The sequence below is a fragment of the Carlito syrichta genome, unplaced genomic scaffold (genome assembly GCF_000164805.1).
Source record: "Carlito syrichta isolate Samal-C Ts95f unplaced genomic scaffold, Tarsius_syrichta-2.0.1 Scaffold316469, whole genome shotgun sequence".
Classification (NCBI taxonomy): Eukaryota; Metazoa; Chordata; class Mammalia; order Primates; family Tarsiidae; genus Carlito; species Carlito syrichta.
The window spans coordinates 622,143-633,713 of record NW_007260565.1 but is presented as its reverse complement, the minus strand read 5'-3'; the positions used below and the strand labels follow the sequence as shown (position 1 = coordinate 633,713).

The following is an 11,571-nucleotide window of genomic DNA, read 5'->3' as shown; positions in this document are numbered from 1 at the left end:
CCACGCCCAGCTAATTTTTTGACTATTTGTAGAGACGAGATATCGCTATATCGCCCAGGCTAGTCTCGAATTTCTGGGCTAAAGTGATCCTCCCGCCTCGGTCTCCCAAAGTGCTGGGATCACAGGCGTGAGCTATCGCGCCCAGCCAGGTTTTGTTTAATAATCCCAAACCAATCTACCCTAAAAGGGGATGTCTGAGCTGACTCCCGAAGACCAGCTGACGTTGGACGGGTGGCAGGGCGTGCAATGGGGTGAGCACAGCGAATTTCAGAAAGAAAAACACCAAAGATTATGCAAGTCCCTGCCCCGCCTCCGGCGACTCTTGACGTCTCCAGGGCTTGTCTCCTTTTTCTGGCCGACGTCTGGCGCGTCTGTCTGACGTCACGGACGTGCCACACGGGAGGTTCGGGGCACGCAACCTCCGTGGCGGTCTATTCGGCGCGCCGATGCGAACATTCTGGCGGCGCCGGAAGTCCGGGGCACGTGACCGGGTGACAGTGCTCGCCTGGCTGCTTGACTGACTGGCTAGCTTTAGAAGCTGCGGCGCGGGATGGCGGAGGCTCCTCCTGTCTCAGGTACTGTCCCTGCCTGCGCGGGACTGGGCCCCGTCTCAGGGAACGGAAATTGGGTCAGTGACGAAGTCCTAGGGCTCTGATCGTTCCTATCGCGAGAGTGGCGCGTGCTGGGGTGGGGGATAGTGGCTCGGAAGGGCCAAGCCATGTGCGTCGTGCTTACGGACTTCTCTCTCGTCCTTGGATGGGGAAGTCCGGTAGCTGGGTTTCGGAGGAGAGCGGGCTGGTCCCCGGCGCCCGGGGAGTCGGTGTGTGTGGTTCCCGCCCTCACACAGGGCTCTTTCTGGGGCAGCAGCGCACTGACCTCGACAGGCGGGCGTCGGCCAAGTCACCGCCCGTGACCGTGGCGGGCTGTTGACGCTCATACCTCCTGGGGTGACCGCGCGGGCGCGAGCGGAGTACCAGTGGTTTAGAATCTCAGCCTGCCGCGGACTCTGTGTGACTCAGTTTTTTCATCCGTCCGTAGGGAGTACATAGGTTAATTCCTTGGGAGGCTCTCGCCCTGTGTTGTACTTGTCCTGTAATTATTAACTCATTTCCCCTCCCGGAGTTTCCTCCGTGTGTAGAGAAAGCCACATTTGTCTGTTAATATAACATCCTTTTGGACTTCCTTCAGTGTGTACCTTGAGCAGTGTTTTCCAAACTTTTTGGACAGCGACCGAAAAGTAACATTTTGCATCACGACCTTAGTGCACACTTACGTAAGCATAAAAGCGAAACAAAAGTTTCAGCAGGCAGTGGTTCCCTTTACAATATACTCCGTTTTCTACTTTGTTTTTAAAAATGCTTGCCACATTTGATTTGATTTGATGACCCACTCTTCCTGAAAAGCGGCAGCAGTTTGTAGAGATGAGGTCTCGCCAAGTTGCCCAGACTGGTCTTGAAACCCGTGAGCTCAGGCAATCCTCTCACCTTGGCCTCCCAAAGTGCTGGGATTATAGGCATGAGCCAGCCACCATGCCCGGCCTATTCCATGTTCTTATTTTAGAATCATTTTTAGCCCACACCCCCTTTCCCAAGGTCCTTAAACAGCAGCCTATTCCGGGGAGTATCTTTCTGCCTATGAGCAGACTTCAGTGCCAGCTATGCCTCAATTTCATAATCTACCAGTTGGATTTTTCCTTATTCTTCTCCACCCACGTGTTGGGCACCAGTTGTGCTGCTTTTTTATCTTGGATTTAGGGTACCACTTACTTGTATTATAACCATGCCTTGGTGATGAGATCTGATCTTGGCCATGGTCCATTTTCCTGATTGTTTTGTCCTTTTTCACTTTTTCATGTCTCTTAGGGTTGTTGTTTTTGTTTGTTTGTTTGTTTGTTTTTTTGAAGACTTCGCCTACTGCTTCCTGTCTATTTGGACATGTACTGCATATGAATAGGTGCAGACCTGTCTGGACTCTCTGGTTGCATCATGCTCAATGTGAAACACCCTTTTCCCATCCTTTTTGAGGCTGCTCTGGACATCTTTGCTGACCTTATCTCTGCCCCTTCTCCAGTCTTGCTGCTTCAAGCTGGAGAGGACTACACAATACTCCTTGGTCCAGTCTACCTGCTCTTACCTTTAAGTTATCTTTAATGTTTCCAGAATACCTCTGCCACCTTCTGAATTAGTCTAATCCTCTTGTCACTTTGTGAGGCCCTCCACCCTACCCCCTAGAACTCTGCCTAATGTGAAAGCTTCCGGGACAAAGCCCGGATTAAATGAGAGGTTATTCTATGACCTTTATGATCTCATTCAGTTCTCATATGTGTATCTATGGTACCCACTGCCCAACCTCTGTCGGTATAAGAGCATGGTCCCTAATGCTACACATTTTGAGTTGGAATCCTGCATCTACCTTGGAATGCCTCTTTGGCCTTGAGCAAGTTACTTTCTCCGTGCCTCAATTTTCTCATCGGGAATGTAAGGATTAAATGAATTAACATGTAAAGTGCTTAGAGTAGTACCTGGCACATAATAAGTGTTAGGCCTTATTATTAAGCCTGAAACCCTCAGTCTCTGTACTGCACCTATCTGTGCTCAAGCCTGTGTATTTCAGATAGTCTGTAGTCCTATCAGCAATCATAAAGTACTGTTTTGTTTTGTTTCGTTTTGTTTGGGACAGGGTCTCACTCTGTTGCCCAGGCTGGAGTGCAGTGGCATGATCCTGGTTCACTGCAGTCTTGGCCTCCTTCCATCTCAGCCTCTTCAGTAGCTGGGACTATAGACATGTGCCACCATGCCCAGCTAATTTTTTGAGGTGTTGTAGAGTCGCTGTCATTATGTTGCCCAGGCTGGTCTTGAACTTCTGGACTCAAGCAATTCTCCCGCCTCAGCCTCCCAAAATGTTGGGATTACAGGCATGAGTCATTGCACCTGGCCATACAGTACCATTTTAACCACTTTATATTTGTTATTAACTTGCTTTACTCTTCATAGCAGCTCTTGGATATAGAGATTTTTACTATTTCCACTACATATAAGAAAACTGAGCCGGGCTCGGTGGCTCAGCCTGTAATCCCGCACCTTTGGGAGGCTGAGGTGAATGGATTGCCTGAGCCCGCGGGTTCGAGACCTGCCTGGGCAGTGAGACCTCATCACTACAATGAATCGAAAAATCAGCCAGGTGTGGTAGCGCATGCCTGTAATTCCGGCTACTTGGAAGGCTGAGGCGGAAGGATTGCCAGAGCCCAGCAGGCGAGGCTGTGGTGGCCGGGAGTGGCCACTGCACTCCAGTCTGGACGACAGAGTGAGACTCCAACTCAAAAAAAAAATAAGAAAAGAAAAGAAAACTGGAGCTAAGTAACTTGCATAAAGTCACAATGAGTAATGGACAGAGACTTAAATCAATATCATCCAGGCCCTGTTCAATTCGTAGTGTATTCTGTATGCTATACATAGATCTGACTTTGTTAGTAACCAATTTTATGTCTTTAGGCAAATAATTTCATCTTTGGGCTTCAGGACTGAGTTGACTATACCAAGAAGCATCTTAAGAATGAGGGAAATGAGTGGGTCATAGGGAGTATGCTTAAGTTTTTAGATTTTTGAGATACTAGACTGTATCATAGAGGTTATATATGGAAAACCCAAAATATATTCCTAGATGGAAGAGATGAAAACTATTACTGTTTACTCACTAAGTGCTATCTATAAATCTTATTTAAATTTCTCAATAACCCTTTGAAATAAGTATTTATCATCCCTTATTATAGATGAGGAAACTAAGACTAAAAGCAGTTAAATGATATCCCTAAGCTCATGCCTTAAGTTAGAGCACCAGACTTTACATCCATTTTGACCTGCTCTAAAGCCTATTTACTAATATTACACAACTCTACTTTAGAGGTTTTTTGTTTGTTTGTTTGTTTGTTTTACTTTAGAGTTTTGAAAGACCACTTGGATTCTGATGATTGATATCTTGCCCCTGAACTGTTAGCTGGCCTTAAATTTTTTAATAGAATAAATACTTGTATACATAGTGCCTTGTGGCCCAGGTGAGCATTTGACTTAGCAACACTTAGCTGTCAGTTGCTGTTGGTGTGTGATTGCTGGACATGGATGATGGTCAGTCTTCCACAAGTACCTTGAATGTATTACTGTCACAGGAAACATAGATCTCACAGCCTGTTTTGTACAAAGTCCTTAGAAAAATAGTTTTTATAAGTGGCTTAAAGTCTATGGGCTTCATGGTGAAAATTAAATTTCTTTACTGGCATGTCTGTTTCTTATGTCCTAGGTACTTTTAAATTCAATACGGATGCTGCTGAGTTCCTTCCTCAGGAGAGAAAAAATTCTGGTCTAAATTGTGGTACTCAAAGGAGACTAGACTCTAATAGGATTGGCAGAAGAAATTATAGTTCACCACCTCCCTGTCACCTTTCCAGGCAGGCACCTTATGATGACATCTCTGCTGTTCATCAGCATAGTTATCCTCCTTCAGGAAGCAAGCCTAAGAGTCAACAGACTTCTTTCCAGTCCTCTCTTTCTAATAAATCACTCAAGAGCCATGGCCTTCAGAGTCAACCTTGGCAGAAATTGAGGAGTGAGAAGCACCATATCAGAGTCAAGAAAGTACAAGGTCTTGCTGAGCAGACCTCAGATACAGCTGGATTAGAAAGTGTGGCCAGATCAGAGAGTGGGACAAACCCCAGAGAGCACAGCCCTTCTGAGAGTGAGAAGGAAATTGTGGGTGCAGATCCCAGAGGAGCAAAGCCCAAAAAAGCAGCGCAATCTGTATATAGTTATGGTAGAGGACCAAAAGTCAAGGGGAAGCTCAAATGTGAATGGGGTAATAGAATGACTCCAAAACTTGAGGATGCTGGACCTGAAAATACCAAACCTGTGGGAGTTTTTCACCCTGACTCTTCAGATGCATCCTTTAGAAAAGGAGTATTGGATGGGTATGGAGCCAGACGAAATGATCAGAGACGATACCCACAGAAAAGACCTCCCTGGGAAGTGGAGGGAGCCAGGCCACGACCAGGAAGGAATCCACCAAAGCACGAGGGCCAGCGACAAACAAATGCAGGACCCAGAAACAACGTGGCCCCCATTCCAAAGGATAACCTCAGTGAAAGACCAACAAAATCTACCTGTGACAGTGGGAACTTAGCTGTCATCAACAAGACTTCCAGAAGGGTTGACCAAGAGAAATGCACTATACGGAGGCAGGATCCTCAAGTGGTATCTCCTTTCCCCCGAGGCAAACAGAACCATGTGCTAAAGAATGTGGAAACGCACACAGGTAAACCTATCTAGATGTGCGGCGTAATTTGCTTTTTTAAATTTTAATTTCAAGCTAAGCAGTATATTCACACAATTTAGAAACCGAAAGTATAAAAAGGTACACAGTGAAAAGTCTCTGTCTTTAGTCATCATCTGCCTAAGTTCTGCCACCACTTGCTGCTCCCCTCCCCAGTTGGTAACCACTTCGTTTTTTGTTTGTTTGTTTGAGTTGGAGGTCTCACTCTGTTGCTGAGTTTGGAGTGCAGTGGCATGATCATGGCTTAACCGCAGCCTTGACCTCCTGGGCTCAGGTAATCCTTCTGCCTCAGCCTCCCTAGTAGCTGGGACTACAGGTGCATGCTACCATGCCCGGCTAATTCTTTGTAGAGACGAGTTCTCAGTATGTTGCCCAGGCTGGTCTTGAATTCCTGGCCTGAAGTGATTCTCTTGCCCTGGCCTCCCAAAGTGCTGGGATTATAGGCGTGAGTCACCGCACCCAGTCTCCTCCACTTAGTTTTATATATGTCATAAGCAAATACAAATGAGAATTCTTTTTCAACAAATAAATTTTGTAAGGGTTTTTTAAAAAGCAAATATTAATGGCATGTATGTTTGCTTAAAAAGATTTTTGTGAGTTATGAAAGCACAAGGAGGGTATGGTAACATTTCTACTATTTCTGTTGGTTTCATCCTGCATCTTATCTGCCTTGTCTTGTCTCATTAGTTGCAACAGTTCCTAACTGGTTTCACCATCTCTTAATTTGCTCCTTTTCAGTTTAACTGGTACACCAGCACCAGCATTAGAGAGTGATCTATCTAAAACATTTGGAGCTCTGTCACTCCCCTGCTTAATTCCGTTTATTAGTTCTCATCTCAGGCTGTAGATCCTGGTTTCTGCCCAACAGTCCTATCTTCTGCTGCCTTAGTATCCACCATATTTTATTCCCTGGATTCTGTACTGTTTTGTCTTTTCGCATTGTTACACATGGTTCCCTCTGTCTAGAATTTCTATTACTCTACTCACTGGCAAATTCTTACCCATTTTTCAGAAGCTACATGTCCAGGGAACCTTTTCTCTTGTCTACAGATAGCATTGATCTCTTCCAACCCTTACCTTTATATCTTTCCCTTACATATACATGCTTCTATTATAGAATGTACTACTGAAAATCATCATTTGTTCATTTGTTTATATGTCATGGCCCTCCACTAGTCTATAAGATCCTTAAAAGCAGAGACTGTCTTTTTTTTCCTCCATTTTTTGTAACCCTGCTGCCTCACATAGCTCTTACAACATAGTTAAATACTCAGCTCTGACTGTTAGAAAATTTGTCCTGGCCAGGCATAGGCACAGATTTATAGCAAAATTGTAAAGATAATACAAAGAATTCCCATAGGTCCTTCACCCAGCTTCCTTTGATGTTAACATTCTATATAACTAGTGCACCTTTGTCAAAACTAAGAAATTAACACTGAACTACAGACTTTATTCAAATTCCACCAATTTTTTCAGTAATGTACTTTTTCTGTTCCAGGATCTAATCCAGGATACCACACTGCATTTAGTCATACTTACTTAGTCTCCTCTCATCTGTGATAGTTTCTTAGTCTTTCTTTGTTGAAAAAAGTGTCTTTGCTTTAGTTTTGCTTTATTTTATTTACTCCTTGTTCAAAGAATATAAAAAACTTGGTTAAGTTTGAGTTGTCTGTGAGACTTCCAAATGGACGTATTAAGTAGGGAGTTGGATATTATTTTATGGCACTGAGGGAAGAAATCTAAATTTGGGAATTATTAGTATAGAGATGAAATATAGTGGACTAGAGGAAGCCCCCTAAGTTGTGAATGCAGTTAGAAAAGAAAAGTGTGAGGACTAAGCCTTGCCATAGCCCAATATATCAAGGTTGGAAAATGGGAATTCAGCAAAGGAGATGGAGAATGCATAGCACTTGAGCTAGGCAACAGACTACTATCTGAATGCCAAACAAAAAGATTTAAGGAGGAGGGAGTGATCAGTTGTGCCAAAAACTGCTGATAGGTTTAGAAAGGTGACACCTGCATATTGACCGTTGGATTTGGCAACGGGAAGGCTATCGGTCTTGACAAGAGCAGTTTTGGTGGAGTGGTGGAGATGAAAGATTGATTGGAATGGGAAGAGGATCACCCAAATATAAGTCTCTATGGTTATTTGAGAGGGGGCTCTCATTCTGTACTAAAAGAACCTAGCACTACTGTTCTCTCAAACTGACTGGATCCATTATAGGTGATTTTGTTATATTTAGTATGTTTCTGCCATGTTTCTACTCATAATTGCCTACAGCCTTCTCTCAGTTCACTGCTCTCCTAATAGCCTCTCAGAGTCCACTGTTATCCCCCTCTCAAATAATATAGTTTCTGTAAGATGGGAAGAACAAGCTCTGTCTTCCCCAGTGTCATTTCTAAGCCGTTATTTTTACTTTTGCATAAAATCCCTGCTCCATTGAAGCTGTTTAGATTCATTACTTTTCATGTCTCCCTTTCTTTGTCATCTATCATTCTCCAAATCTCCCATCTTCAGCCTTTATTTAATGATGTATCTTGCCTATAGCTTTTCTCTGCCCCAGTGCATCTCAAAGTGCAGTCCTGGACAAGCAGCCATCAGCAATACTTGGGAATGTTAGACATACAAGTTCTTGAGCCTCACCTCAGACTTACCAACCAGAAATTCTGGGAGTGGAGCTTAGTAATCTTCGTTTTTTAACAAGCCTCCAGGTGATTCTAGTGCATGCTCAAGTTTGAGAATGATCTACCATAAAACTTGCTGTTATTCTGGTGGGTTTAGTGATCACGTGATTGCTCCATCCTCGAGTTCTTTGATCTTCTCAACTGCAGTGACCTTCACCTTCATTCCACCTCCAAACCCACTCCCAGGGAAATAACAGTTGAGATGCACATCTCTGAAATCTAAAGTCTTTTTTTTGAGTTGTAGTTTCTGTCACCCAGGCTGGGGTGCAGTGGTACACTGATGGCCGCCACAGCCTCAACCTGCTGGGCTCAGGCGATCCTTCCACTGCAGCCTTCCAAGTAGCTGGAACTACAGGCATGCGCCACCCCGCCCAGCTAACTTTTAAGTTTATTTTAGAGACGAGGTCTCACCAAGTTACCCAGGCTGGTCTCCAACCCCCGGGCTTAGGCAGTGCTCTCGCTTCTGCCTCCCAAAGTGCTAGGATTACAGACATGAGCCACTATACCCAGCTAATCTTAAAGTCTTATGTTCAACTTTTTGAATATAACCACTTGTCCCGGCTGTCTCAGTCTCTTGCACCTACTACCAGTTTTGCCAGTCTCCTGCTCTTTTTTATTCTTTATTGTAGGTTATCTGAAGTGTTATCTTTTTGCTAGGCTATTTGACAGAATCTTATTCTGAAAAATCCACTTTTTCCATTCCAGTATAAGGGTAACAGAATGCTGATTTTTGTTTTTGAGTTGGTGTCTTGCTCTGTCACCCAGGTTGGAGTATAGTGGCACGATCATGGCTCACCCCAGGCTCAGTCAGTCCTTCCACTTCAGCTTCCCAAGTAGTTGGGACTATATACATGTGCCACCATGCCATGCCCAGCTAAGATTTTTTTTTTTTAGAGGTGAGATCTTGCTGTGGTGCCCAGGCTAATCTTAAACTCTTGGGCTCAAGCGATCCTCCTGCCTCAGCCTCCCCAAGTGTTGGGATGACAGGCATAAACCACCATGCCTGGCTCAGCTAACTTTTTTATTTTTGTAGAGACAGGGTCTCACTATGTCACCTAGGCTGGTCTCAAACTCTTGGACTCAGGAAGTCCTTCTGCTGTGGCCTCCCAAAGTGCTGGAATTATGAGTATGAGCCACTGTGCCCAGCCTAGTGCATTGTTTTAGGAGATCCGATAACCATACAGATTTGGTGCTGCTACAAACTCATTCACCTTCTTACAGAAACCTTCCTGATCACATTTTTATTTTTATTTTTACATTTTTTGAGTCAGAGTTTCACTCTCTCCCTCAGACTGGAGTGCAGTGACACACTTACCATAGCCTTGACCTCCTGAGCTCAGAAGATCCTTCTGCCTTAGCCTCCCAAGTAGCTGGAAATACAGGTGCATGCTACCACACCTGGCTAATTATTTTTTTGTAGAGACAAGGTCTTGCTATGTTGTTCAGGCTGGTCTTGAACTTCTGGGCTTAAGTGATCCTCCCACCTAAGCCTCCCAAAGTGCTAGGATTATAGGCATGAGCCACTGTGCCCGGTCCTAATCACCTTTTTTTTTTTGAGTTGGAGTCTCACTCTGTCACCCAGACTGGAGTGCACTCGACCTGCTGGGCTCCAGTGATCCTTCCGCCTCAGCCTTCCAAGTAGCCGGAATTACAGGCATGTGCTACCACACCCGGCTGATTTTTTGATTTATTGTAGAGATGAGGTCTCGCTGCCCAGGCGGGTCTCGAACCCACGGGCTCAGGCAGTCCACTCACCTCAGCCTCCCAAAGGCACAGGATTACAAGCTGAGCCACCGAGCCCGGCTCCTGATCACCTTTTTAGAAACTATAATATTTCCCCCACTGCCAGCATTCCCAATTCTCCCTCCTTGGTCTGTTTGTCTTTATAGCACTTATTCGTATCTGATGACACTACATAGTTTCATTATTTATTTGTTTATTGTCCATCTTTCCCCACTATTAATAAGCTTTGTAAGGGCAGAAGAGTTTTGCCTATTGTGTTCACTGTCTATCCTTAGTGTTGAAAGAATGCCTTAGGTTCCCAGTAAATATTTTTAGACAATGGTCTCCAAACTCAGTTGTTTTTTAGCACTGCCCTTGTCTTTTTATATGACATTGGTCAGCTTTCCTTCTCATTTTCATTTAACATTACTCCAAGCCTCTTCCCTGTTATTCTAATTTTCCTAACATTCATCTTCTTTAGTCTTAGTGAAGCTTCTTGCCTCTGACTTCACTGAGAAAAGGGAGATCATTGAGTATAATTGCCTCAACTTATTACTCCCACTCTCGGACTCAGAGACGTCTGTGCCATCTTTTATCTTTCATTCTGAGATCTCCTTTATTTCCTTTCATCAGCCTTTTCACTAATCTGCCTTCTTAGCTTGAAGCTCTTTCCAAGTCTGCTCTACCCTCAAAAAACTTCCCTTGCTACATAACCTCCCACTAAGATTTCTCTCCTTCCACTCTAATCAAGCAAGAGTCATCCACTCTGTTTCTGCCTTCCTATTTTGATTCACTTCTCTGTCCTCTGTCATCACTTGGCTCAGGGAGCTATTGGTAGGGTCATGAATAGCTTTGTGTATGCCACATCCAGTAGCAAGTTTCTCTTCCTCCATCTCTTTCTTAACTGTTGGTACTTTCTGGGGTTTTGTCCCAGCCCTCTGTTCTTTTCACTTGATAAGATCTCATTGGGGGATTTCAGCCAGTTTAAGTACTTTAAAACATTGCCTCTATACTATGCTGATTTCTGACCCTTTTATCTCCAACCCTCATTTCTCAGTATATATTTCGTCTCTTTATTTGCTTTTTCATGCAATTTGAATGGAAAACTTCAAAGATACAAACTTTTTAGAAAAATTTGTCCTGACATAAGTTTGTCTTGTATAATCACCAACAATCTCTTTATGTCCCTTCAGAGGGGACAGTTGAATGCAAAGGTTAGCTTTGTTATTCAGAGATGTTAACCTATTCAGAGTAGTTCAGAGTAGGGTAGCCATACTTTACTCTCTCTTTTTCTTTTTTCTTTTTATTTTTTTTGAGTCAGAGTCTCACTCTGTCTCCCAGGCTGGAGTGCAGTGGCACACTCATGACCACCACAGCCTTGACCTTCTAGGCTCAGGTGATCCTTCCGCCTCAGCCTTCCAAGTAGCTGGAACTACTGGCACGCACCACCACACCTGGCTAATTTTTGGATTTATTGTAGAGATGAGGTCCCTCCAAGTTGCCCAGGCTGTTCTTGAACCAACAGGCTCAGGCAATCCTCTCACCTCAGCCTCCCAAAGTGCTGGGATTATAGGCATAAGCCACCTTGCCTGGCTCTTTTTTTTTTTTTTTTTTTAAAGAGACAGGGTCTCACTATGTTTCCCAGGCTGGTCTTGAACTCTTGACCTCAGATGATCCTCCTGCTTCAGCCTCCCAAAGTGCTGAAATTACAGCTGTGAGCCACTGCACCCAGGCAACCCTGCTTTTAAGGAAGAATCTGAGTCATGTTCTTTGGTTTTATAATATAATTCAGTTCTTTGTTTTGGTTTTGGAGACGAGATCCTGCTCTGTCACTCAAGCTGGAGT

The 11,571-nt window shown here is 44.2% G+C and overlaps 1 protein-coding gene across 2 annotated transcripts in view; it reads left to right on the top strand.

Annotated features, from left to right (window-relative positions):
- Nucleotides 1–383: 383 nt before the first annotated feature.
- Nucleotides 384–11,571, top strand: part of NFX1 (nuclear transcription factor, X-box binding 1) — a 77,526-nt gene continuing 66,338 nt past the window's right edge. For both annotated transcript variants that reach the window (XM_008074481.1, XM_021707251.1), the window contains exons 1-2: nucleotides 384–575; nucleotides 4,294–5,301. In XM_008074481.1, the coding sequence (XP_008072672.1) occupies nucleotides 551–575; nucleotides 4,294–5,301 (1,033 nt within the window). In that variant the 5' untranslated portion in view covers nucleotides 384–550. The remainder of the gene's footprint in view (nucleotides 576–4,293; nucleotides 5,302–11,571) is intronic.